Below are 26,464 nucleotides of genomic sequence, written 5' to 3'. Positions count from 1 at the left end.
GTGTGTATGTATTCCAGTTGGTCTGTGTCCTAATGTCACGATCTCTCAGAGAATCTTCACTGGCACAAAAATAAAGTATATTCTCCATCCCCTCTTTACTTTCTTCCTAAATCGTGTTCTTGAGCAAATGTTTGTTAACAACCTCAGTAATCTCTAATTCTCTCCAGTCCAGCATTGAAACACTGTAAATGCTCTGTGTGCTTCTGTTTAGATGATCTGCTTTCATGTGTTCTGCTTACAGACACTGAGGTTAAAGAGCGTATGATAAACCGTCTTATAAAACAAACAACTTCTTCTTTCTTTTTTTTCTCGTATGGTTGTCATTTTTAAGGCAGATAGAAGTACAGAGTCTAGACAAATGTTGATTCACCTGTATGTTAAATATATTTACATTTATACATTTGTGCTTTTATTTATAAGGAGTTTGTATTTATTTTATCAGTCTATAGTTTACATTTTCTGGGACTTATCATGTGTGCAAACCAAAAGCTAAGCATTGCGTTCCTCGCTCTTAAATTACTCACAGGACGAAAAACTCCACATGTAAATATCCAGCTCAAGTTTTTTCAGCTTGCACAGAAGAGTTGAATATCGCATGTTTGCAGCAATCGTGTTGCTCAATTTATTTCATTCACTTTGCCTGGCACGCATGTATTTTCATGTCTTTGCATTGACTTTGTATGTATACGACTGAAGTAATCATTTAAATTGCTTGCTTTTGTGTGCACACACCAGAACTTTTCTAGTGGCACGCTCTAGCTGAAGAACTACAGAAACATTTAACTGATGACAAAATATAATTTTCTTATTATATTTTTTATCTTAAAGCACTGAAGAAATATCAATTTGTGGAAGGAATAAATATTCTGAAACTTTTGTAAATTTCAAGTTTAAGTTTTCAAGTTTATTAAACTACTGTATTAACCAGCACTTCCACTGTGTCAAAAACAGGCACCAACCCAGTTAACACCAGTGTCCAAAGAGCTCATACGCAACAATGTTTCAAAATCGGACTTAAAGGAGGCATGAATTAAAAACAAAATTTTAACCCAAGCTTTTGATATATAAGAGGGAATCATATTCACGCGAACATCATGTAAGTGTTAGAACTGAAAACGCCCTTGTTACAGAGATTACATCTGTTATTGACACCAGGCCCAGCGAACGCCAGGTTCTGGAATGCACCGATCTATGATAGGTTAAACACCGCCTTCATAGAAAAATATCAACGACTACTAAACAAGACCAGTTCATTACACCTTTTAATCTAATGGATGAAGAAAGCCGTGAATTCGGTCAACAAGAGGCTTTGACGTCCGTCAGTCAAACTGTAGTTCTGTGGCGATCCCTCCCATGTCAACTTGCCGGCTAATCACTAAAACATTATAAAGTGTGTGGCTTTGAAACAATGTTTATGGTTGTTGTTAGTTTATAAACATTAAAAATAATGGAATATATTATTTAACAATACATTTTGAAAGTGAAACTATTTTCTGTTTCTTTAGTCATTTAATTTTCTCTTCGTGACAAGATCTTTCAGCCCTTGTATGATGATAAGTCCATGTCTGACCTGTGCTCAAATTTAAAGGGACAGTGAACCTTAAATTGAAACCGCTTTCAAAGTTGTTTTATAAAATGTTTTTTATAGCTTAATTATGTTGTAGTTGGAATGGGCTGAATAAAAACATATTTTTACAAGCTTAAAGATAAAATATATTTATATATGTATATGTACAGTAAATATAAATATTTTCTTTACGTTATAATATCACACTACTAAATCACCACTACTTTTCAATAGTGTCCCACATTGTCACACACAAACGTATTACCTGTCACACATTTGGTTTGTTGAGTGGTGGTCACCCTTTTATTGGAGAACACCATTGTAAATGTTTTCGTATACTGACATGGTGCATCAGAATAAATGTTAAATTGAGTCATAACATGATAAAGAGTTTTGCTGTGGATAATGTACAGGCAGCTGGTTGTTATTGCATAATAAACTCCAACCGAGTAATCAAGTCTTGACCATCTTAACTGTATCAAACATTTAAAATGTTGTTAAAGATTTTATTAGCTCATAACAAATACAGACTTTCCATGGGGTGACCCCTTATGTTCAAACATGATGAATGCAATTTTGTTTACACATTTTAAATATGTCATATAATATTAATTAGGTGTGTTTTTTATTTTTAAGTAAATAAATCAGTATGACTCACACTCAATGTTAAGTTCACAACACCTTTAATTATGTTTCATATATTTTACATAACGTGTATATTTTTGTGTAATTAGTTGATGCTCTTCTCACATATCCATTTATGAGTATTATCACATGAATAATCATACCACACTGATGAATGAGACACAGCACAGTTCTTTCTTCTATTGACAACAGGTGTATACGCCCAGAAGCTGAAACAACACATGAGTGTTAGATCTTTTGTTTTCTGTGTGATATGATACTGACTGTGAGAAACATTTATTGATATTAATCAGTTTAATTTAGTGATTTCTTACCCAGAGGTCAGTGTGCTGTTATCAACCCATTTCCATTTGCCCTCCTCGTCACTGTCAGACAAACCAATCCAGATGTAGCCTGAACCAGACATATTTTTAACAAACTCCTAAGAAGTAAAAACAAATGATCAACTGAATATACTTATTCAGTATATTCCCCAACATATAGAGTATGTTTACTCACTTGTTCCTCTTTGTTGTTAATGATGATCAGATCTGCTCCTCTCTGTGTACAGTATCTTCTGCTCTCTCTCCAGCTCTTCTCCTCAGATGAAGAGAAGTACAAACTGGATTCATAGTACTTCCATCCATCTGTAAACAAAAAAACCTCAGCTGCTAAATCTGCATTAAATAATAATGCAAATAATCATAATAATCATAATTACCGTGCAGATATTTCAGTAGTTCATTTTGTGTCTGATTCAGCAGTTTATATTGTTCAGTAACATCATTGTACTTGGCTCTAAATTCATCTCTGTCTTGTGTGATGATTTTGTTGTTGATTTGAAACTGGTGATTGTTTGTATAGATCTGTACACACAGCACTATGACTGCAGTCAGTAGAAGAACACACAACACCACCAAACACACTAGAACTGATCTGTGACTTCTGTTCCTCGCAGTCTCACTTCCTGGAAATGACAGAAATAAAGTTGCATTTTCTCTATTTTTTGCTTATCCATTTAAAAAACTATAGATTATGACTAAACATCCAAACTCTCGCTTTCCTATTCATTCACTTTAAACACAGAAGTACCTGTCTGCTGCTGCTGCTGCTGTGGTTGTTGTGTGTTTGTATCCCTCTTGAAGTCATGATCTTTGATAGAATCTGCACTCTCATAAATATCCACCATCATCTCCATTTTGTCTCTATTTCTTGCCTCAGTCCTGATAACGGTGCTGTAAATTACTTCGGACATTCTGCCTCTTTAACAGCAAAATTCTATAACATGTTCCTTGTCACTTCTGTGTAGATCTGTTCAGTTTGGCAATGTTCTTCCTCTTTTGATAACTAGTGCAAACATGATAAAATCTTGAATGCACATGGACCATCGATGCTTAAAGTTTTTTTGTCATTGTTGCAATTCTGATGTAACCCACATTCATTGCCTCAATGCACAGCGTGTGTGTGTCACAGAAATACTTGTGTACGGTATGCTGACATTGTTGTATTTTATATCTTACTACAGAACTGAATCTACAAGTTACCGTACGGTGATGATGCGATCAGATCCATTATGCAAGTGAAAGTGTCTGCAATGTCCTTTGTGTTGAAATCTTTGGCTTCGTAGTAATGGTGTAATGATGTTCCAACAAATGATACACGAGCCAGTGTATGCATTGATATAGAACAACGTTTATTTGCGAGCCGCATTCTTTAGTTTTGTTGTTTTATTAGATAATTCATACCATCACAAGTAGAACTAAAATCCACCCAAATGCATATATATACACACTACTGGTCAACAGTTTTACACTATACTCACTTCATGTTTCTTCACATTCTAGAGATCAATAGTAAGCTTTTCAAAACTGTGGAATAGCACAATAAGGAATAACACAAAGAGAATTATGTGTCAACTAAAAAATCTGTTTTTTTATATATTTGATCTATCTTCAGTGTAGTCCTCTTTTGCCTTTACTTGGCAGATTTTTTTTCTTTTATTGAAGTCTTTTTACACAATATTGAAGAAGTCTAGGTTGTCCATTTCAAAAAATTTTTTACTATACATAGTTTTAGTTTAATATGAAAAGCGTTTTATTTGCTCAATTCCATTACGAGAGAGAGATTTTAGTGACCGAATTGTGTTGGATATACAGTACTTCTATAAAGAGCATGTACAAAAAATATACTGATATAGCTATATTAAGAAATAATCAAACATGAATTAATTACAATCCAAATCTATTGGTGTGTTTTACTGTATCTATACAAAATTGATATCAAAGTCTTGTTAAACTTCTAAACCCCTCTCACAAATCCATACAAAAGTGTAATTACATGGATAATCGGCCCAATTAAAGAGAGATACGGCACAATATTCATTTGATAACTTGTTGTTAGGCTCCCCAGGATCCCATAACCTGGAACAAAATATAATAAAGAAATAAACATTATGCATTGGATGTCATGCAATCTTAACTATGAGGAAATGGGATTGGCATTTCATTGGTGATCTTTAAGTCCATCATATTATACAGGACACATCCCTTAGTATGAGACATGTGAACAGGTTTCATACCCAAAGGTCATGTTGGTGCCATCAACCCATTTCCAAAGCCCTTTCTCATCACTGTTCGTCAGACCAATCCAAACAATGTTTGCGCTTGTAGCTTGTGTAAGAAATATCTAGGATGAAGTAATAACGTGTTAAAGATCAGACGCAGTTAAAAGCAGATACTGAAGAAGTATGTTTCACTCACTTGTTCCTCTCTGTTGTTTATGATCGCTAGATCTGCTCCTCTTTCTAAACAGTCTCGTCTGCTCTCGCTCCCGCTCCATGTTTTCCACTCCGAGGAGATGTAGTACGAACTGTTGTTGTGTGTTATCCACTTGGGATTACGAGAGCACTGATCTGTTAATGTAAACAAGATAAAATATCTCCTGAAACCTGAAACAAACTACTAATTCATAATAAATAAATTCATAAATTCACAAACAAATTAAAATCAAATCTGTGTGTAGATATACAGATTTAAAGATTTAAAGATCATGTGTAGAGTTCATATAAAGAAGCATGTGTTACTTTAAGGTTGTGCGAGAATACAAAATGTACCATGTTCAGAAAGTTTGATGTTAGGTTTGTCTCTCTCGATCTGTAACGGGTTTGTTTCCTTTGTGAAGTTAACACACAGCAGTACGATGGCGAGGAATAGAAGAACACACAACACCCCTAAACACACTGCGGTCGATCTCCGGCTTCCTTTCTTTTGAAAGTCACTTCCTGAAAATGACATTTTAACACCATGCTTTGCCTTTTCCTTTTTGACATGTAAAACTGAGAATATGTGTAAGGTCTGATAACCTCTTCAGATTTGCATTTGTCTACGATACCTGCATGCTCAAGCAATTGGTTGCTGTGTTGTATGGCTCCGTGTGCCTCTGTTGTTATGTCATGTAGTTTTATGGTATCGGAACAAACAAATAAAACCACAGTGGTCTCATCTCTGTCCATCATCAGTCTATCTGCGGCGTTCATCTCTTTGGTTTTGAGAGAGAAGATTTTGACTGCCCAAAAGAAATGAATGTAGGGAAATGATAATTGAAGCTTTCAGAATGAAGCGTAATAGTGTGAACTTGAAAATAATGTTACATTCAAAATGTGAACAAAATAAGGTTAACAAGGAATTGTAAAGCAGACTGTATCCGAACAGTTAGTCAAATGAGTTTAGAATATTTCCTTCACCTTTTTATATTTTAGGCATCACGCATTGTAAAAGCACAATGGCACTGTCAACTATTGTTTTGGATCTTAAAGATTTTTTTTGGCATGAATCTATAAACATTTCGTTTTAAACTCATATTTACATTGTATTGTATTCTTGTCAAAACCAAGCTTTAAAAATTTTAAAAGTACCATGTATATGGAGGTTTAGTTGTGGACCATCAGTATCTATTCTTCGTTATGGGTAACATTGACCGTCCTACATATTATACTCAATACAAAGTTGCATATGAACCCACTGCACACCTCAAATAATCTGGGTCATAAGGTATTATTCAGCTTCCTGTGAGCTGAGCTTGCTGTGATATGTGATTTTCCTTTCTCATGCATTATTAAGAGCTTTTATACAAATTATGTGAATGCAACTGTTTTATGTCACATGCACTTTTTTAATCTTGAATGAAAGTAGTGATTCTAAAGAAATCAGTAATTGTATTATGTCTTGTGATTTGTCTGTATATATTTTTGCACGTAGCTGAACTTAATTAAAGGTCGACTCAGTATTTCCTGTTTTGACAAATTTCTGAGGGGTAGTGCTTAACTGAACTATAGGTGACCACAACGGTTAAAGAAAATACATTTTGTTCCTTTTAAGTAAAGGATCTTCACAGAGTATCCTACTATGTCAAAAAAGTGCTAAAAAGTCAAGTCTGAATGTTTAGGAACTGTTTATTGTAAGATGGTGTAATACAACAAGTCATTTAAACAATAACAGATTTGATGTTTAAGGGTTTAGCATTCACAATATACAGTGTGCATTATTTTTGTAGTGTAATGAGTCATTTAGAAATACTTTTGTCATATATCCATTTATTATAAGAACTACATGAATACTATAATATTGGATAAAATGCAGTCTAAACTGTTATTGGTAATATTAGGATCTCCATACGTCCAGAAGCTGAAACAGCACATAAGCATTATATGTTCAGTGCTATGTGATATGATTCTGAATGTGAGAATCAATTATTGATAATAATTCAGTTAAATTTAGTGATTTCTCACCTATAGGTCAGTGCGCTGCCTTCAACCCTTTTCCATCTTCCACCTCCCCCTCATCAATGTCAGACAAACCAATCCAGATGTTGTAGGCACCAGCCATTTTTAAAACAAAACCTTGAGAAGATGCTGCATGGTTATCTATATCATGAACTGATTTTGACAGATTTTAGTATGTCAAAGATTTCTGTTGTTTTCTGACAAACTTTAATCTGTCTTTTTGGAACATTTAAAACTGATCTGTAACTTCTGATACTTGCAGGCTCATTCACTGATGGCAACAAACATATTCCATTTAGCACAACTGACGTCAAGTAAAAACATAATCTGTACTTGTGCTTATAAGTACAAATAGAAGAAATATAATAATATTTACACACAGTACCTGTGCAGTCTTGTTTCTAGTCTTATTTATTAAACTTGCTAACTAATGCTTTAATGCAGATGTCTTCAACAGAAAACAGTGGTACCACATGATCCATCTAGTATTGTAGAACAATTGTTGGGGAATGTTTGAAACTTATTTATTTGGAAAAAAACATTTTTTTTTGCATGAGGATCAAAACAGCAGTGATACAATATTAATTGTGTATAGACAGTAGTTGCAGCTCAACTATAAATACATCCTACACTATACCATCACAACAAACCATGTGTCACATTTACGCACAATATTAAACCCAAACAACTAAATAGAAACACTTTTTGAATTACTTAAAATCTCCATAATGTATCATGTATTTTTTTGGCATAATATTAAGAATTAATTATACAACAGTGTCTATGTGTGCAATACGTATGAATTAAACAATTATAATGCTCAGATAGATTATATTAAATGACTGATACTGCTGTTCATGCATGAAAGCTCTCGTGTGTTCACACTGTAGTGAATGTTCCTCATTTTAAAGTCTTTCTCTCACAAATCCATTTGCGATATTGAGAACAATCCTGATCATTCCAGAATGATCTATGTGTCTCAACACAGTTTGCATTATGTCCTCCATTGGGTTCTTTATCTCCCCAACGTCTGAAACAACAGATAAACATTAGCAGTAGTGCTTCTGTGTGACATGATACAGACTGTGAATATCATTTATTGGTGATAATCAGATAAATTAAGTGATTACTCACCCAGATGTCATTGTGCTGTTATCAACCCATTTCCATGTGTTCTCCACCTTAGACAGACCAATCCAGATGAGTTGTGTACTGCTATCAGACGTATTGCCAACAAAACGCTAAGAAACAAATAAGGATGCATATCATAAGGGTCTTTGAAAAAACTTTCTTTCATAAGTTGTATTTGTTAATATTATTAAATTCAATAGTTAACATGATCTAACAGTGATCAATGTAGTTTTTCATTTATTGATCTCAGTGTAGGTTGATGCCAACACTGTTAATTATGTTTACTGTGCATTGACTACGATTAACAGTTAGAGGAGAACCAGGACGAAAGTAAAAAGGCAATTTTCCAAGAGCCCTGACTACATTTGCCTTCCAAACTTTGACAGCATGTCTAGCACGCAAACATTAACGAAGCGACCAAATATCACGTGATTTCGACATTGTTTCCCTGACCAAGTTTGGTAACACTTTATAATAACTGCACGCTATGAATCATTAGTTAAGCATCAGTACATAGTTAATTAATCATTTATGAAGCATTGGCCCCACATTAATAGACATTAGTAAGCAGTTTATAAATACAGCTATAAATGCTTTGTTCTTGATTTATAAGCATGTATATAATATGCTTAATAATCAAATTTCCATACTTTATTAAGGATGAATTCATCATTTCTAAACTAAGGATTACATTACTTACAAACCAGTTAGTTAGGAGTTGTCAGTGGTTCATGAGATCATTTAGAAAGTGTAAGTAAATGATTAATAAACGCTTTGAATGCACATTTATACATCTTATTATTCTGACATATAGTAACAGTTACTTAATTTGTTAATAAATGCTTTTTTAAAACACATTCCTGCTGTAATTCATGATTAATTAAGGTAGTTATAAAACATTTACTAGTTGTCAGTTAACTATTTTTGTGAGCTCATCTAAAGTGAGGACTATGTATGCCTTGTAAAGCGTTTACAAATGAGAGTTGCATATCACTTCACGGTTATAGTTTTTCTGGAGGTGTGCAGAAATTAAAAAAATTCAGAAGTTTATTTTTCATCTTATATCAATTAATTTAATGTTAATTTATATGTTCGGTTGTACAATTTTAATTTTGCAGAGGTTTATTTTTTATTTTATATTAAATTATTTATATTCATTAATATGTACAGTTGTACACATTAATTTCTTTTGCATCTTGAAATAAATATTTCTATGTTCTGTATCCCTCGGTGTTGTGTTTTTCCTATTTCTGTTTAGAAGATAACTGAGCCTTTAACTCTCATTTGTAAACGCTTTACAAGGCATACATAGTCCTAACTTTAGATGAGCTCACAAAAATAGTTAACTGACAACTAGTAAATGTTTTATAACTACCTTAATTAATCATGAATTACAGCGGGAATGTGTTTTAAAAAAGCATTTATTAACAAATTAAGTAACTGTTACTATATGTCAGAATAATAAGATGTATAATTGTGCATTCAAAGCATTTATTAATCATTTACTTACACTTTCTAAATGATCTCATGAACCACTGACAACTCCTAACTAACTGGTTTGTAAGTAATGTAATCCTTAGTTTAGAAATGATGAATTCATCCTTAATAAAGTATGAAAATTTGATTATTAAGCATATTATATACATGCTTATAAATCAAGAACAAAGCATTTATAGCTGTATTTATAAACTGCTTACTAATGTCTATTAATGTGGGGCCAATGCTTCATAAATGATTAATTAACTATGTACTGATGCTTAACTAATGATTCATAGCGTGCAGTTATTATAAAGTGTTACCAAAAGTTTTTTTGTTTTTAGTTTTTAACTTTAATTTTCATACTGTTGAAATGTTTGATAAATTGCATTAACATTGCCAATCACAAAATATTTTAAACAATTTAAGTTTGGACAATCGGGTTACTTTTTAAACATTTGATAAAACTTTAAATTTAAACGAAATTTAATTGTTTTTATTTTTGCAAAGAAACAAGGCAAAGGGTGTTTGGAGTGTCATATTAATAAGCTCATAGTCAGGTTTATTTAATAAAAACAAGTGTAACACAAAAAATCTACCTTTTATTATTGTGTTACTTTCATCCCAACTGACGTAGTCGAATGTAACCATGCGCAACTGATCTTCAAGGTGAAATTATACAGAAGTTGTTCTACATGTGTACAAAATGCCACTTGTTATTGTTAGAGAACACTTGTGAGTTACTGACCACAGCAAAAATATATCTCTGGGTGAAAAATAATCTTTTAAAATGATCAAAATGGTACTTTAATCACTGATCTCCCCTACATTTCAAAATGTATTAGTACGATTTGAAACTAACATAAACTAAGATGAATAAATCCTGCATTTACTAGTATTGTTGATTTTTATATCTAATGCTTTAACTACTGGTAACAAATGCAACTTATTTTTAAAGTGTTACTCTATCTTTAACATACTTGTTCCTCTATGTTGTTAATGATGATCAGATCTGCTCCTCTCTCTCTACAGTAACTTCTGCTCTCAGTCCAGTTGTTCTTCTCCGATGAAAAGAAGTACAAACTGGATTCATAGTAAATCCATCCATCTGTAAACACAATTCAGTTCAGCTGCTAAATCTGCATTTCTGATCACACAGCACAGTTTACAGGTGTTGGTTTAGTTTGCAAAATGCATTTACTGCGTCCTGTAACATACGGTACACATTTTGTGTCATGTTATTTTATGTTGTAGTTAACTTGAAGATTACCCAATTGAAGAAATTCCAACAGTTTATTTTTCTCCTGCCTTAACTGTTCACATTGCATACTGATATTGTTGAAGTTGAGTCTCAGTTCATCTCTCTCTTCTGTGAGGTTGATTTTTTGGGTTAGTAGTTGGTCTCTGTCTTCTGTGATGTTGGTATATTTGGTTAGTAGTTGGTCTCTCTCTTCTGTGATGTTGGTATATTTGGTTAGTAGTTGGTCTCTGTCTTCTGTGATGTTGGTATATTTGGTTAGTAGTTGGTCTCTCTCTTCTGTGAGTTTGGTATATTTGGTTAGTAGTTGGTCTCTGTCTTCTGTGATGTTGGTATATTTGGTTAGTAGTTGGTCTCTCTCTTCTGTGATGTTGGTATATTTGGTTAGTAGTTGGTCTCTCTCTTCTGTGATGTTGGTATATTTGGTTAGTAGTTGGTCTCTCTCTTCTGTGATGTTGGTATATTTGGTTAGTAGTTGGTCTCTGTCTTCTGTGACGTTTTTGTTGTTGATGTGAAACTGGTGATTGTTTGTATAGATCAGGACACACAACACTATGACTGCAGTCAGTAGAAGAACACACAACACCACCAAACACACTAGAACTGATCTGTGACTTCTGTTCCTCTCTGAGGGCAACAAACACACAACACTGTTCATCTCTTCTTTTGTCCATTTACCACAGTTGACAACAACTTAAAGCACATAAACGGCACATGCCTTTTAATACAAATGAAGAAACATATTGTTTTTTAAATGTTGGTACCTGTGAGTTGAGGTGATGGTGAAGTATCAGCAATGTGTTTTCTTCTTATAGCATCTGCATTGACATAGATAGCGCTGTTGTCCATATCAGTGTTACAGCTTTTCTATGTTTTATTCACTGTATCAGTCTGATCAAGATAGTAACAGTCCAGCAACTAGAAGTGAATCAATGCTACTGGACAGTTTGTGTTTATGTGGAAAATTTTAATGCAGAATGGAACTTGTTGACAAAAATATTTCCTGTATTTATGCATAAAGGAACTTCACAACAGAATGTCACAGTGCATTATAATACATTATATGATCAGCAGACTTCCCAGTTTCATGAGTTGTGTCCTGATTTCCTCACAAATAATTAACAAATGTCATTGTGTGTTGGGTTTGGCTGTATTCAAAATGATAAAATCCTTTGTCCTTCAAGCCCCCCACTTCCTTCTTTTAATTTGTGTATTTTTATGATATATGTTCATGTTGACACTGGCTGATATAATTTTTTTTTTATAATTTTGTTTCTGTTTTGAATGGATTAACAAGCAGTGACAAGCTTGCAGAAATTTTGCAATCCTTGCCTTAAAGGGATAGTTCACCCAAAAATGAAATCTTACTTTAACCCCCTCGGGTTGTTTCAAATCTAAATAAATAGTCTTGTTCTGATGACCACTAAGGAAGATATGTGGAAGAATGTCAGTATCCAAACAGATCTCATCCCCCATTTATTGCCATCGTAGGGAAAATAAATAGTGTAGGAGTCAATGGGTTTATTTAGGCTTTTTATTCAAAAGTGAATTCCCATTCATAACTGTTATTTCATAACTTAGATAGGTTTACTATTAACACAAAAGTGTTGAAAATTAGTGATTATAAACTTTTGACCAGAAATGCTGTATAGTGAAACAGTTGTGTAGTGGGAATAGTTCATTATTAAAGGGTTATCTGTTTATTCTTAAAAACTACATAAGATAAATTAAAAGAATAAAGAGCAAAACATTTGATGTTTCAAGCCATCATTAACTTTATTAAGTCATTTTGAAAATAATTTCTCACAGATCCATTTAAAAGCATAATTGCACGGATACATAACCCACCCTGTTGTAGTGGATAAAATACAGTCTACTCTGTTTTTGGTAACATTGGGTTCTCCAGACCTCCAGAAGCTGAAACAACAGATGAGCATTAGATGTTCAGTGGTGTTTTCTATGTGATATGATTCTGACTGTGAGAATCATTTAGTGATAATAATCTGTTAAATTGAGTAATATCTCACCTATAGTTCAGTGCGCTGCCATCAACCCATTTCCATGTGTCATCCACATCAATGTCGGACAAACCAATCCAGCTGTTTTACGTACCAGGCGTTTTCAAAATAAAATCCTGAAAAGAAGAAATGCTGCGACATTTATATCATAAACTGACCAATTTTGACCAATTTTAGTATGTCAAAAATTAGCATTGTTTACATTCCAAACACTTGACTCATCAATAAACAAAGGCACCGAAATCTTCATATTTGTTCATATTTGTTCATCACAAATCATTACTGTTGATCGCACTAACGTCTGTCTGTATGCTCTTCTAATATTAAACCAATGAAAAGTGACTAAAATAAGTGTTCTGCACACATTTTGGAGTGTTTTTGCCGCTTTTCTCGGCTTGTTTGCTGTTCAACGGTAAATAAAGAACAGTTTTTTGTGTGTGTGTATACACTGATTATGTGCCTTAATAGATTTTACAAAAATAAATTATTAAAATATACTTAATATAATTATTTTCCTGTTTTTAACAAAAAATAAATTTAGTAAAAATACCGTAAAAATCTTCAGAATGAGATCTACTAATTTTGTTTGGTAAGAGTTTTATTATTTTCTTTGATTAATTTTAATTGAACAAATTATGAATTAAATCCAACTAAATGTATTTTGTTAAACCATTTAAATTGGTAAAATTAAGTTTACTTATTTATTTTGTTTTGAGAGTACATAAATCATTTTTGTAGATATATCTCCCTGGGCCGTTGATCTATAGTTCCTAGTTCCGTGCTTTGTATCTGACTGCATTTGAGGATACATACATACATACATTTTCAAGATTAACTGTCATTTTAAGTGTTTTTCAGTAAAAAGAAAGAGTTGTTTGTGTTGTTTGTCGATTTATCTTTGAGATTTAGGAGAGTTTTGTGTTATTTATAAGTTTGGGTTTTTCAGTTGTTACCGTTGTTCAGAAGAGCTGTGCTTGAGCCTAGGCTGAGGGAGGCACTATATCAGTCATGAAGTGTTATTTCACTTATCAAACAGTTACTGTGCTAATGCCAGTACAGAGACCATCGTCTCTTCTTATTGATAATCTATCTTGTAAAAAATAGCATATTTCAATATGAAATTAAGTGATCCGTAAAGTTTGAGTTAAACACATGTATTTGTTCAGTGTAACTTTTTTGTTTACTTTAAGTAACATTTACTTGATATTTTATCTAAATCTACTTGTATTAAATAAGTTGAATTTACGTAATTAAATAATAGCAGCAAGTTTGACTTAAAAACAACTTGTGCTGAAGATTTTATTAAAATCTACAAATCTTTTTTTCAGCGTATACAGCATTTTCTATAGCTATAATCACACATAGCACACACAGTTATCTTCCACTCACCTCTTCTTCTCTGTTGTTAATGATGATCAGATCTGCTCCTCTGTCTCTACAGTATCTTCTGCTCTCAGTCCAGCCCAATAACTCAGATGAAAGGAAGTAAAAATGGGACTGATGGTAAATCCATCCGTCTGTAAACACAAACAGTTCAATTATTAAATTCTGATCCACATCCACACCAAGTTCTTTTATGCCCACACGAAGCGTACCCATTTTTCCGAGACTCGTCTGAAGTTCAGCTGTCTCCCGTTTTAGCTGATCTCTCTCATTGGTCAAATTTTCACATTTGGAAAGCAAAATAGTTTTGTCTTTAGTCAGATCGTTCATCTTGATTATAAGCTGATCTCTTTCTAGATTGGGCTTCACGCACAGCACTATGACTGCAGTCAGTAGAAGAACACACAGAACCACCAAACACACTAGAATTGATCTGTGACTTCTGTTCCTCGGGGGCTCTTTCACTGAGGGCAACAAACATACCGTTAATCTGCTTTTGTCCATTTAGTAAGCTCACTTCAACGAAAACCATGCAATCTTTACTTGTGCCAAATGCTGAAGAAGACATAGTTAACATAAGCAAACACAGTACCTGTGATTTCCTGAGATTTTGTTCTTGTTGTATTGGAATCTGCAGTTTCTTTTCCTGTTTCACTGCTTACAGTATCAAAGTTGATATAAATATCATCCGTACTATTTTTTCCATCATCCATATCCATTATGTTAGTTTTGGAGTTTTCTCTACTTATTTACACTAAGTGTGGTGCACTAAGTGTTAACTTCAAACTGCTTTTGAGTTTATCTGGTTGGTATTGCAGAGTTAAGGAACTTATATGCAGAATTATTGAAAGTATTTATGAATAAAGGAACTTATTAGCAGAATTGTTTCAAGTTTTAATGAATATAGGAACAGAAATGGGTATTGTGTTCAAATTAGCATGTGCTTCAGCTGAATAAATAACAGGCACACAAAATGTGCCCGACGTTGGGATAGATTAAAAAAATAAAAAATGATTAATGCCCCAGTTTTAGCTGTTTTCAAATGAGAAATAAAAAATTCCCAATGTTCTTCTTCTATAGCTGCTGTCTCTGCAATGTGTCAGATTTTCCATTTTAAACTTGCAGTAAACACTGCACGACCTGATTAAGTAAATGAGGAAAACATGTGAGGTCATGTGGGACTGTTCATATAGACACTGAAAAACATGATGTAGTTTATGTATTGAATAAGTTATACTTTTACAATTCAATACAATACAATACAATTTAGTCATTTTCACCTGAAGTTCATTGTGTTGCCATCAACCCATTTCCATGTGCCCTCCTCATCACTGTCAGAAAAACCACTTCAGATGTTTTCTGTACCAGACATATTGCTAACAATAAACTATGAAATGAGAATAAACATGCAAATCATAATAGTACCATATTAGTACCATAATAGTACATTGTTTATGATAACAAGATCTGATTCTCGAGTTTCCTGTTCTTAGCCCCAGATGGAATAAAGAACAAACTGAACTGATTGTAAATCAAACATAATTCAGTTCTGCAGCTAAATCTAAAATAAGACCAAGGAACATGAAAAGCTCCAAGTGTACCCCGAAATGGATCTCATTACAATGTCTTCTCGAAACAATAAACTAAAGAAAGTCTTTTTTGCTCTCTTTCTAATGGGTTCTCATCAGCCCCGGATCGGCCATCGGGAGAATCGGGATGATTCCCGTAGCCTTGTCGACTGATTTGGCCTGCCGCCAGCCAGCTACGGCATTTTGTTTTACATACAAATGTGAAGAGAATGATATTGTAGCGGAGAAGTAAGTTACTATTGATGTGTGAGCGCGTAACTCTCTGCTATCATGCAAATATTTGTGGCCCAGTCCGGCCCTGGGTCTCATTCTCAATGCATCAAACATATCAAATACATGTTGGACAACAGATTTTCATGTCAATATGAAGGTGCCAAGGGTGTCTCTTAGTGTCTTTATATACAGAAGTGGCATGAGTTTGAGAGCTGAAAGATGCGATTTCCTGATTACAGAATGCAGTTTTACTTGTATACTGTAGTTATGTTTTTGACCTTTTTGTTTCTGTTGAGCTGAACTCACCTTTAATATACATTTCTGATGTTCTATAGATCTGTTGTTCCAGACGTTACTCACATTGATGCACAATAAACACATACAACTGTAAAATTGTTTATTATTGTAAATTAATTTGCGAAACAATCTTCATTTATTATATTTACAGTATGTATCCTATTAAACAAGAGGTATTTTTGCATATTCTCAGGCTAAAATATTGATGTATGTGTGTACTTGTTACTTTGTATCCTTCTCAGATAGAGTAGATTGTATTAAATGACTTGAAGGTCCTTCGGTGTTCAAACATTAAAGCTGTTGTGTAAACAATATACTGAATGCATACATTTATTATTTACTTTATGTACTTGAGCTCTGTTCATCTCTCTCTTCTGTGATCTTGACATATTTGGTTAGTTGGTTTCTCTCTTGTGTGATGCTTTTGTGAAACTGGTGATTGTTTGTATACAGCGTGATCAAGATAGTAACAGTCCAGTAATCTAGAAAATCTATACTGTACAGTTTGTGTTTATAAAATTGAATGCAGAAACTTCACCACAGAATGTCACAGTCCATTTGAATATAATAAAGCATGAGCAGACCTTCCAGTTTCATTAAAAAATCTTTACCAAATATCATCATGTCTTGAGTTTGGCTGTTTGCTGATTCTGTTTTTAAAATCATTAGTGTCCTTCATTGGGCTGAAGTCAAGTCCTCTGTTTGTCGAGACCAAGACCAGGACTAGTAGAGACCGAGTCAAGACGGAGTCCAAACAGGTTTGAGTCCAAGTCCAGAGAGGTTCAAGTCCAAGTTATGACCGAATCAAATTGAGACAGTTAAGACAGAAACAGTAAAGAATCATGACTACAAGACCACATACTTCACTATTGATCATTTATGTGAAACAAGCGAAAGCATATCTTCTATATTAAGATAATCTTTTTCATTATTGTTTGCTACGATCAAAAAGCAGATAAAATAAGATCATTTCATTTACTTTAGGTACAGCACAATTTACAATTTAAGTGTAACAATTTTATTCTGCCAATAGATAATGTAACAAATCACCAGCAAACACTTGAATATTTTCCCATTCTAGAACTTATTACTTAGTGTCCCCCAAAGTAACCAAAAATAAACCACATTTTAAATAACTGTTTTATCAGCACTCCTAACAGCAAGGCTGTGCAGCAATAAACACCTTTGTGTGTGTGTGTAGATGCGTGTATGTGTGTGTACGCCTGCCCGTGCTCGTGCGTGTTGGAAGTTCAATAGAGGACCCGCCTGAAAGGGCAGAGGCTATTCTCTATGGTGTGTAAAACCAAACTTTATTATGCCTCTCCTCACTGACAACGTGCCTGATGGATGATTGATGTTCTCTGGTCCGTGCCACGGACGAATCGATCATTTGAACCGGTTCTTTCTTTTTTTTTAACCGGATCGAACCAGTTCAGCTGAATCGTTCGAGATAAAGTGTCTCCCGTTAACACATATTATTATCTACAAATTAATTAAATTATCAATTTCTGGCGTGTATGACAGTCCCGCGGACTTGAACCAATATACCGGAGTTATTTAGTTACAGCAACAGGACACACTGAGCTGAACTGCTGTGTGAAGAGAGATATTTTGAGCCCGCGCAGGTCTCGTTCTTGAGTCGAGAGTCCGCCTCAGTATTCAAATCATTTGTTTTCGGATCACAAGAATATAGATCTATCAATGTTTTGTATTGAAGGAGAAAATAAAACATATATTGCTGGACTCGGACGAGACCGGCTAGAACATTTGTCGAGACCAATGACCAAGTCCGAGGGCAAATACCAACGAGTCCAAGACAAGTCCGAGACCATAAAAAACGTCTCGAGTCTGGAGTACTCGAGTACTACAGCACAACCTTCTAGCCCACCACTCTCTTCCTTTTATTTGTGTAGTCTTTCAGATACTTGTTTATTTTGACACTGGCTGATATTGAAAATGTTATTATTTTGCTTTTGTATCAAATTCATTGATGAAATTGTGCAATGTTTGGCTTATTGCAATCATGTTTATAGTGAGTTGTGTAAATGACCTTTGCTCCTCTGTTTAAGTAAACTCATCTGTTCTTTTAGAAGATGTTAGTGAGGTTGAAGTATGTCAGAGTTTACATGATATTCAGTTTGATTATGTTGATTTAATTTTACTATGCCAGTTAAGATGAACTATGTCTCTTTAAGAGATTTAAAGCAGATGTCTTTAACATAAGACACTGGTACCACATGATCCTTCTTTTCACTATGCATTTTTGTCATTGTAGACAGATTGTTGGGAATGTTTAAAACTTATTTATTTGGAAATAATTGTACAATTTTGCAACACACTGCAGTGATACAGATTTACAGTTCCAAACATGTAATTCTTTACAGTAGTTGCATCTGAACGTATACTGTATAAATACATCCTGCAATACCGTCATCACAACAAACTGTGTTAAAATGTGTTATTCACATTTATGCACAATATTACACACAACTACATAAAAAAGGTTTTGATTTACTAAAATATCTAAATTAAAATATAAATAGTTTGCATAAAATTAAACTAGAATTAATTATACAACGGTGTCTATATGTGAAATACGTATGAATTATGCAATTAAATTGATTAATTTGCTCAGATTGATTGTATTGTTATTCCTGGTTCTGGTGTTCATACATGAAAGCTCTCGTGTGTTCACAGTTTAGTGAATAAATGTATGTTTCTCATTTAACAACTCATATTAAAATCTTTTTCTCACAAATCCATTTGAGATTTGTAGAACAATCATGATCATTCCAGAATGATCCACTTGTCTCAACACAGTTTGCATTATTTCCTCCATTTGGTTCTTTATCTCCCCAACGTCTGAAACAACAGATAAACATTAGTAGTAATGTTTCTGTGTGACATGATACAGACTGTGAATATCATTTATTGATAATAATCAGTTAAATTAAGTGATTACTCACTCAGATGTCATTGTGCTGTTATCAACCCATTTCCATGTGTCCGCCACCTTATACAGACCGATCCAGATGTGTTGTGTACTGCTATCAGACGTATTGCCAACAAAATACTGAGAAACAAAAGAGCATGGATATAATAATGGTCTTTTCAAAAACTTTCTTTCATAAGTTTTATTTGTTAATACTAAATTAAATATTTAACATGATCTAACAGTGATCAATGTTGTTTTTCATTTATTGATCTCAGTGTAGGTTGATGCCAACACTGTTGTTTATGTTTACTGTGCATTGACTACTATTAACAGTTACATTTACAAACGTATTCATTCATGATATAATAAACATAAACTAACATAAATAAATTCAGCATATACTAGTATTGACGATTGTTAGTTCATGATATCTAATGCTTTAACTAATGTTAACAAATGCCAATTAATTGAAAAGTGTTACTCCATCTTTAACATACTTGTTCCTCTATGTTGTTAATGATGAACAGATCTGCTCCTCTCTGTGTACAGTATCTTCTGCTCTCAGTCCAGTTGTTCTTCTCCGATGAAAAGAAGTACAAACTGGATTCATAGTAAATCCATCCACCTGTAAACACAATTCAGTTCAGCTGCTAAATCTGCATTTCTGATCACACAGCACAATTTACAGGTGAAGGTTTAGTTTGCAAAATGCATTTAAATGTAATGTTAATCCTGTAACATACAGTATGCATTTTGTGTTGTGTTGTAGTTAACTTGAAGATTACCCAATTGAAGAAATTCCAACAGTTTATTTTTTTCCTGCCTGAACTGTTCACATTGCACACTGATATTGTTGAAGTTGACTCTCAGTTCATCTCTCTCTTCTGTGATGTTGGTATATTTGGTTAGTAGTTGGTCTCTCTCTTGTGTGATGTTGGTATATTTGGTTAGTAGTTGGTCTCTCTCTTCTGTGATGTTGGTATATTTGGTTAGTAGTTGGTCTCTCTCTTCTGTGATGTTTTTGTTGTTGATGTGAAACTGGTGATTGTTTGTATAGATCAGGACACACAACACTATGACTGCAGTCAGTAGAAGAACACACAACACCACCAAACACACTAGAACTGATCTGGGACTTCTGTTCCTCACAGTCTCACTTCCTGAAGACGTCAGATATCATGTTAATCTATTGTAGCATTTATATCAGCTCACATCCACCAGAAACATGCAAACTTTAATATCATTTGTGTCTGTAAATGTTTATACTATTATACATAAATGTTCTTTATGTATGAGGACATACACTGTAAAAAGTGATTTGTTGTCTCAACAACCATATTGTATAATCTAAAGTAGCTTCTATATATTTCTATATAGAAATTTCATAATATTTCTAGTTTAACTTAAAATCCTTTGTTCTTGCCACACAAAAATATAAATTACAAGAAAAGCTCAAAAGAATGCATAAAGTGAATGGGTTAAAATTAAACTACAGTTAAAATTAAGCAAGCCTTACATACTTTTCCAGTGCAATGAACTTAATATTATCAGTACAAATGCTGAGGAATACCCATAAGCCCTTGCGCCTGAAAAGTTTGATTATTCATGCTTTTTTAAATAAAAAGCACTTTTGGGGCATTTATATAGATGTTAATAAGATTTATAACGAAATTTTAGATGTATTTAGTATTATTGATGTTGTTTTGTAGTGAAAATTTGTCAAATTTAAATCAAATCAGTCATCAATTCTTTCAAAACTGTTTGTTATAGTAATATACTTCACTACGCTATATGAACATTAAGGTGAATTAATAAAATATTTAAGTACAGCCCACATGAGCACTGTAAGTTGATTGAACTCATGCTACATAATTCTTTAAGTAAAGGGGGTCAAGCGAACTGTTATATTTGTGTAAACGCAACAAAGATTATCTTGTCATTTTTATTTAAAATCTCTTTAAGTTGAATTTACTTCATTTTTTTTACAATGTATATGAGTAGAACTCATTACCTGTGTGTTCAGGTGGTCGGGTTGTTGTTTCAGATTCCTCAGTTTGTTTCTTGTGTTTAATATCTCTTACAGCCTCTGCAGTGATGTAGATATCAACAATCCTTTCTTCTTTTTCTTCTCCGTCCATTATTGAACTTTTATCTCTACTATCATTCACACTACCAGACATTTGCTAGTGAAGGTGAGATATACAACTGTATAACTCAAGTTAAGAGTTAACTTTTAACTATCTTGTGCTGGACTTGTGTATGTCTGCCAGAGATTTGGGGTTTTATGCAAAACAAGTTCTTGGTGACGTGATTTACAAATAAAGGAACTTACTGCAAACAGGAACTTAACACTGAACATTCACAGCTTCCTCAGTAAAAACCTGTTATGTAACATTAAAACCTAACAAATACAAAATGCTGGCTAGTCACATTAAATGTTTGAAATATTCTTATTCATAAAGTTGAGGTTTACGGTAAGGTTAGGGCTGAAGGGCTTTAATATCGCAATAAGTTGCCATCATTTTAATATTTTTTATAAATATAATGATTTACACTCTTTTATTATTGCATAATGTTTAATCCACAACAATACTGAGGTGTAAATAATAACGTTATCTGCTACGATTTATAAAACAGGTATTTTCGCGTTGGGAGGGCTATTTGTACTCAGTGTATATAGACACTGCATAATTTAAAATGTTTTTTCAAAAATAAATATAATACATTTTAAGAATGTTTCTTTTCACTAATATTAAATTAAAAACATTAATAAAGTTACTATTTTTGTTTTAATAACGTCACTGTTAAAATGACAACACAAGTGTCTCATGACGTCACAGAGTTAGTGAAGGTCAAGAGTGGTTTAAGCTATAGCCCCCGTTCAGCTAGTTTCGTACAACAGATTGTGCTTTGACCATAGGCATACATATAACATGTGTTTAGGTGTTACTTTTTATGCTGTTTCTTATAATCACACTCAATTATAGGCGGCATAAATTTTTTTCCCACTGTTATTTATTAACATTAAAATGTAAAATACGAAATCACAGCACCGCCTGCTCAAAATACGTTCCCACAGCTATGCTCCTGCCCTTCAACTGTCAGTCTCCTCCCAGTTCCGTTTCAAAATATAATTGCTGTTTTTATACATCCAATCAAATCGCAGAAAAAGACGAAAGCCATACCCACTATTTTTCTCATTAGAAATTCCATTTTACTCAGAAAGGCATCAGAATTTGGAAGAAAAAACAATTCAACCTCTGGTTCACAGAACTTTAAGATATTCCTGTTCAGTGTCTGTTGAATTTCTGTTTGTTCAAACCAGCAATGTGAAGATAGACAGCATGACAAGACACATGAAAACTGTGATAAAAATCCAGGTTTAATTTATTTGTTAAAACATGTACAATTATTACTTTTGTTTTGGTTAAAACTGAATATGAACTTGATAATACATTTGTATTTAGAATTTTGAGGGAAATATTGTTAGTAGTTTACAGAATGAAACACAAATGCTAATTGTACCAAAACACATAAATACTAAATTCAGAAAAACTGAGAATAATTTTGAAATGTTCTCTTAATTATTTCCAACACAGTACATCCAAAACACTTGCATGTCAATATGTATTGTAATTCCTCTAGATCTTTATGCAGTGTAATGGCTTGTACTACCCCTGCTTTTTTGTTGTTTCTTCACTGCGTGTTATGATTTAATGATATAAAATGTAAACCCTTCATATTTGTGTATTAACATTACATGTTGGGATTATAAGATGGAAAGACAGTGAAGGAAACCTGGAAACTACACTCACTTTCATTGAAAGATTCTCATTGACCAGTGCTGTTTGTTTGGGTCGGGACTCTCAATGGGACCAATGGAGAATAGAAGAAATGTTCTGAAAGTTCTTTGGAAAAATCATTTTTATTGTGTGGTTTTGTATTTGTATCAAACAGATTTAACAGCTGCATTCGTCATTTGTGCCAGTAGTTGCTTCTTTTTACAGGATTCAATTTAAAGTTCAGTTCAAGTTTATCTGAATAACGCTTTTTAATATGTTACAATGTTTTAAAGCAGCTTTAAAGGGACAATACAATACAGTAATACATTATAATCTTACATTTATGTGAAATATTAAACCCTTACACTCATAAAAACAATCAAATTAGTTTATTGAAAAGAACAATATGGAAATATAAAAGATATTAAACTCTAATAATTATTCTTTATATTTGACTTAAATCACTAAGCACATTGTAAACTTCTCATATAGACTGTATAAAACAATTAGAAAATCCTGGTGCTTACAATTTATTGTAAAGATGTATCTCACTTACAACTCTTTAAAAAATATTTTTCTCACAAATCGATTTAAAAGTAGAAGTACATGGATAATCAAACCACTCTGATTGAGACAAAGCGCAGTTCTCCAGTCTATGATAACCAGGTTGTCCAACTTCCCAGAATCTGAAACAACAGATGAGCATTAGATGTTCAGTGGTGTTTTCTGTGTGATATGAGACTGAATGTGAGAATCATTTATTGATGATAATCAGTTAATTTGAGTGTTTTCTCACCCAGAGGTCAGTGCGCTGCCATCAACCCATTTCCATCTGCCCTCCTCATCACTATCAGACAAACCAATCCAGTGTTGTGCTCCAGAAGTTATATTATTAACAAAATCCTTTGAAGAAACAAAGAACATTTATATCTCATGACGTTTAATGATCTTTTCATTCAGTATCTTTCACTCACTTGTTCCTCTTTGTTGTTAATGATGATCAGATCTGCTCCTCTGTCTCTACAGTAACTTCTGCTCTCACTCCAGCTCCTTAGTTCAGATGAAATTAAGTACAAATGGACTTCTTGTTCAATCCATCCATCTGTAAACATAAACAGTTCTGCTAATAAATCTTCATGTCTGACCAAAATTACATACAGCTTACAGTGATCTTTGGTTTACCAAACGCATTTTCTGCTTTCTTTTAATGTTAAATATGTGTTGTGTTGTTTGGTTGTTGTTCAAAATTACCACGAAGATGTGTCCAGATTAGATTTGTCTTCCAATTTAGCTGTTCATATAGTTCAGTGGCATTATAGTATTTGGCTGTTAGTTCATTTCTCTCTTCTGTGAGTTTGATATTGTTGGTTAGTAGTTGGTCTCTCTCTCGTGTGATGTTTTTGTTGTTGATGTGAAACTGGTGATTGTTTGTATAGATCAGGACACACAGCACTATGACTGCAGTCAGTAGAAGAACACACAACACCACCAAACACACTAGAACTGATCTGTGACTTCTGTTCCTCTCTGAGGGCAACAAACACACAACACTGTTCATCTCTTCTTTTGTCCATTTACCACAGTTGACATCAACTTAAAGCACATAAACGGCACACACGCCTTTAAATACAAATGAAGAAACACACTGTTATTTAAATGTTGGTACCTGTGAGTTGAGGTGATGGTGAAGTATCAGCAATGTGTTTTCTTCTTATAGCATCTGCATTGACATAGATAGCGCTGTTGTCCATATCAGTGTTACAGCTTTTCTATGCTTTATTCACTGTATCAGTGTGATCAAGATAGTAACAGTCCAGCAACTAGAAGTGAATCAATGCTACTGGACAGTTTGTGTTTATGTGGGAAAAACAATATGCAGAATGGAACTTGTTGGCAGAAATGTTTCCTGTATTTATACATAAAGGAACTTCACAGCAGAATGTCAAAGTGCATTTGAATATACAGTATTAACGGATGAGCAGACTTCCCAGTTGTGACCTGATTTCGTGAAAAATCATTTAACAAATGTCATCTTGTCTTGGGTTTTTTCAGTTTCGCTCATTAACTTCTGTATTAAAAGTTTAACAATCATTTCAAAGTCCTTTATAAAGACCTATAAATTCCTTCAAGCCCCCCCTCCGTCCCTTTAATTTGTGTATTTTTAAGAGATATGTTCATGTTGACCACTGCTGATATAATTTGTTTTATTATTTTGCTTCTGTTTTGAAAGAATTAATAAGCTGTGTTGAGCTTGCAGACATTTCTCAATGTTGGTTTTAAAGGGATAGTTCACTTAAAAATGAAATTCTGTCATCATCTCTTCTGTCAACACCTGACTAATCAGTTCTGACTTCTATCTCTTTTCTACTCTTTCAAAAAAAAACTTAGCTCTGTATACTGTGGTAGGCTATATGAGTTTTTTATTGCACTTGTCCTTATGTTGTTCCAATTGCTTCAATTGTTTCCCTTATCTTTAAGTCGCTGCGGATAAAAGCGTCTGCTAAATGACTAAATGTAATGTAATTTCATCATTTACTTCCTTTTACCCCCTCAGGTTGTTTCAGACCTGTATACATTGTCTTGTTCTGATGAACACTAAGGAAGACATTTGGAAGAATGTCAGTATTCAAACAGAACTCATCCCACATTTACTTCCATAGTATGGAAAATAAATACTATAGGAGTCAATGATTTATTTTATTATCTGTTATTTCATTGCTTCACTGTTACTAAAAGTGGTGAAAATTAGTGATTAAATTTTTTTAATCAGAAATGCTGTATAGTGAAGAAACATTTGATTTCATTATTAAAGGGTTATCTTTTTATTGTAAAAAAAAAGATACATTAAAAGAATAAAGAGCAAAAGATTTGATCTTTCAAGCCAGTATTCACTGTAATGAGTCATTTTGAAAATAATTTCCCACAGATCCATTTAAAACCATAATTGCATTATGAGTTTCCAGTTGTCTGATGAAATAAAGAACAAACTGAATTGATTGTAAATCAAACATAATTCATTTCTAAATCTAAGCTTAATCAAAAATAAGTTGAAGGAACATGAAATGCTTGAAATGTATCCCAACATGGATCTTGTTTAGTGCATTACATGCGATGTCTTCTTGAAACAATAAACTGAAGAAATGTATTTTTGCTCTTTTGCTCTCACTTCCAATTCATCAAACATATCAAATACATCTTGGACAACAGCTCTTCATGTCAATATGTAGGTGCCTAGGGTGTCTAGTTTTACTCAGTTTTACTCAAATTGATGCTCAAGAAACACTGAAGACTAAATACAATTGTTTATTATTGTAAACTAATTTACAAAAAAATGCTCAAGCTAAAATGTTGATGTGTCTGTTGATGTGTTAATTATAAAATTGTATCCTTCTCAGATACAGATGCAACATT

The 26,464-nt window shown here is 33.3% G+C and overlaps 4 protein-coding genes across 6 annotated transcripts in view; 1 reads left to right on the top strand and 3 right to left on the bottom strand.

Annotated features, from left to right (window-relative positions):
- Positions 1–26,464, top strand: part of cadm2a (cell adhesion molecule 2a) — a 332,853-nt gene that overhangs the window by 215,482 nt on the left and 90,907 nt on the right.
- LOC130411389 (CD209 antigen-like protein C) lies at positions 2,101–3,672 on the bottom strand. The gene is made up of 5 exons (XM_056735989.1): positions 3,284–3,672; positions 2,913–3,158; positions 2,711–2,838; positions 2,527–2,633; positions 2,101–2,421 (listed from the first exon to the last, which is right to left on the bottom strand). The coding sequence occupies exons 1-5, from the start codon at positions 3,444–3,446 to the stop codon at positions 2,298–2,300; spliced, it is 768 nt and encodes a 255-aa protein (XP_056591967.1). The 5' UTR covers positions 3,447–3,672; the 3' UTR covers positions 2,101–2,297.
- On the bottom strand, positions 18,638–21,534 carry LOC130411386 (C-type lectin domain family 4 member M-like). 2 transcript variants are annotated; one of them, XM_056735983.1, is made up of 5 exons: positions 21,283–21,534; positions 20,057–20,431; positions 19,769–19,896; positions 19,303–19,409; positions 18,638–19,198 (listed from the first exon to the last, which is right to left on the bottom strand). In XM_056735983.1, exons 1-5 carry the CDS (start codon positions 21,449–21,451, stop codon positions 19,069–19,071), a joined length of 909 nt encoding a protein of 302 aa, XP_056591961.1. In that variant the 5' UTR covers positions 21,452–21,534; the 3' UTR covers positions 18,638–19,068. The 2 variants fall into 2 exon arrangements, with proteins under 2 accessions (XP_056591961.1, XP_056591962.1); XM_056735984.1 differs by lacking the exon at positions 20,057–20,431.
- Positions 23,560–24,865, bottom strand: LOC130411390 (C-type lectin domain family 17, member A-like). 2 transcript variants are annotated; one of them, XM_056735990.1, is made up of 5 exons: positions 24,720–24,865; positions 24,305–24,580; positions 24,028–24,155; positions 23,850–23,956; positions 23,560–23,739 (listed from the first exon to the last, which is right to left on the bottom strand). In XM_056735990.1, exons 1-5 carry the CDS (start codon positions 24,802–24,804, stop codon positions 23,616–23,618), a joined length of 720 nt encoding a protein of 239 aa, XP_056591968.1. In that variant the 5' UTR covers positions 24,805–24,865; the 3' UTR covers positions 23,560–23,615. The 2 variants fall into 2 exon arrangements, with proteins under 2 accessions (XP_056591968.1, XP_056591969.1); XM_056735991.1 differs by lacking the exon at positions 24,305–24,580.

The sequence above is a fragment of the Triplophysa dalaica genome, chromosome 22 (genome assembly GCF_015846415.1).
Source record: "Triplophysa dalaica isolate WHDGS20190420 chromosome 22, ASM1584641v1, whole genome shotgun sequence".
Lineage (NCBI taxonomy): Eukaryota > Metazoa > Chordata > Actinopteri > Cypriniformes > Nemacheilidae > Triplophysa > Triplophysa dalaica.
This window is presented reverse-complemented; position numbering and strand designations above follow the sequence as displayed.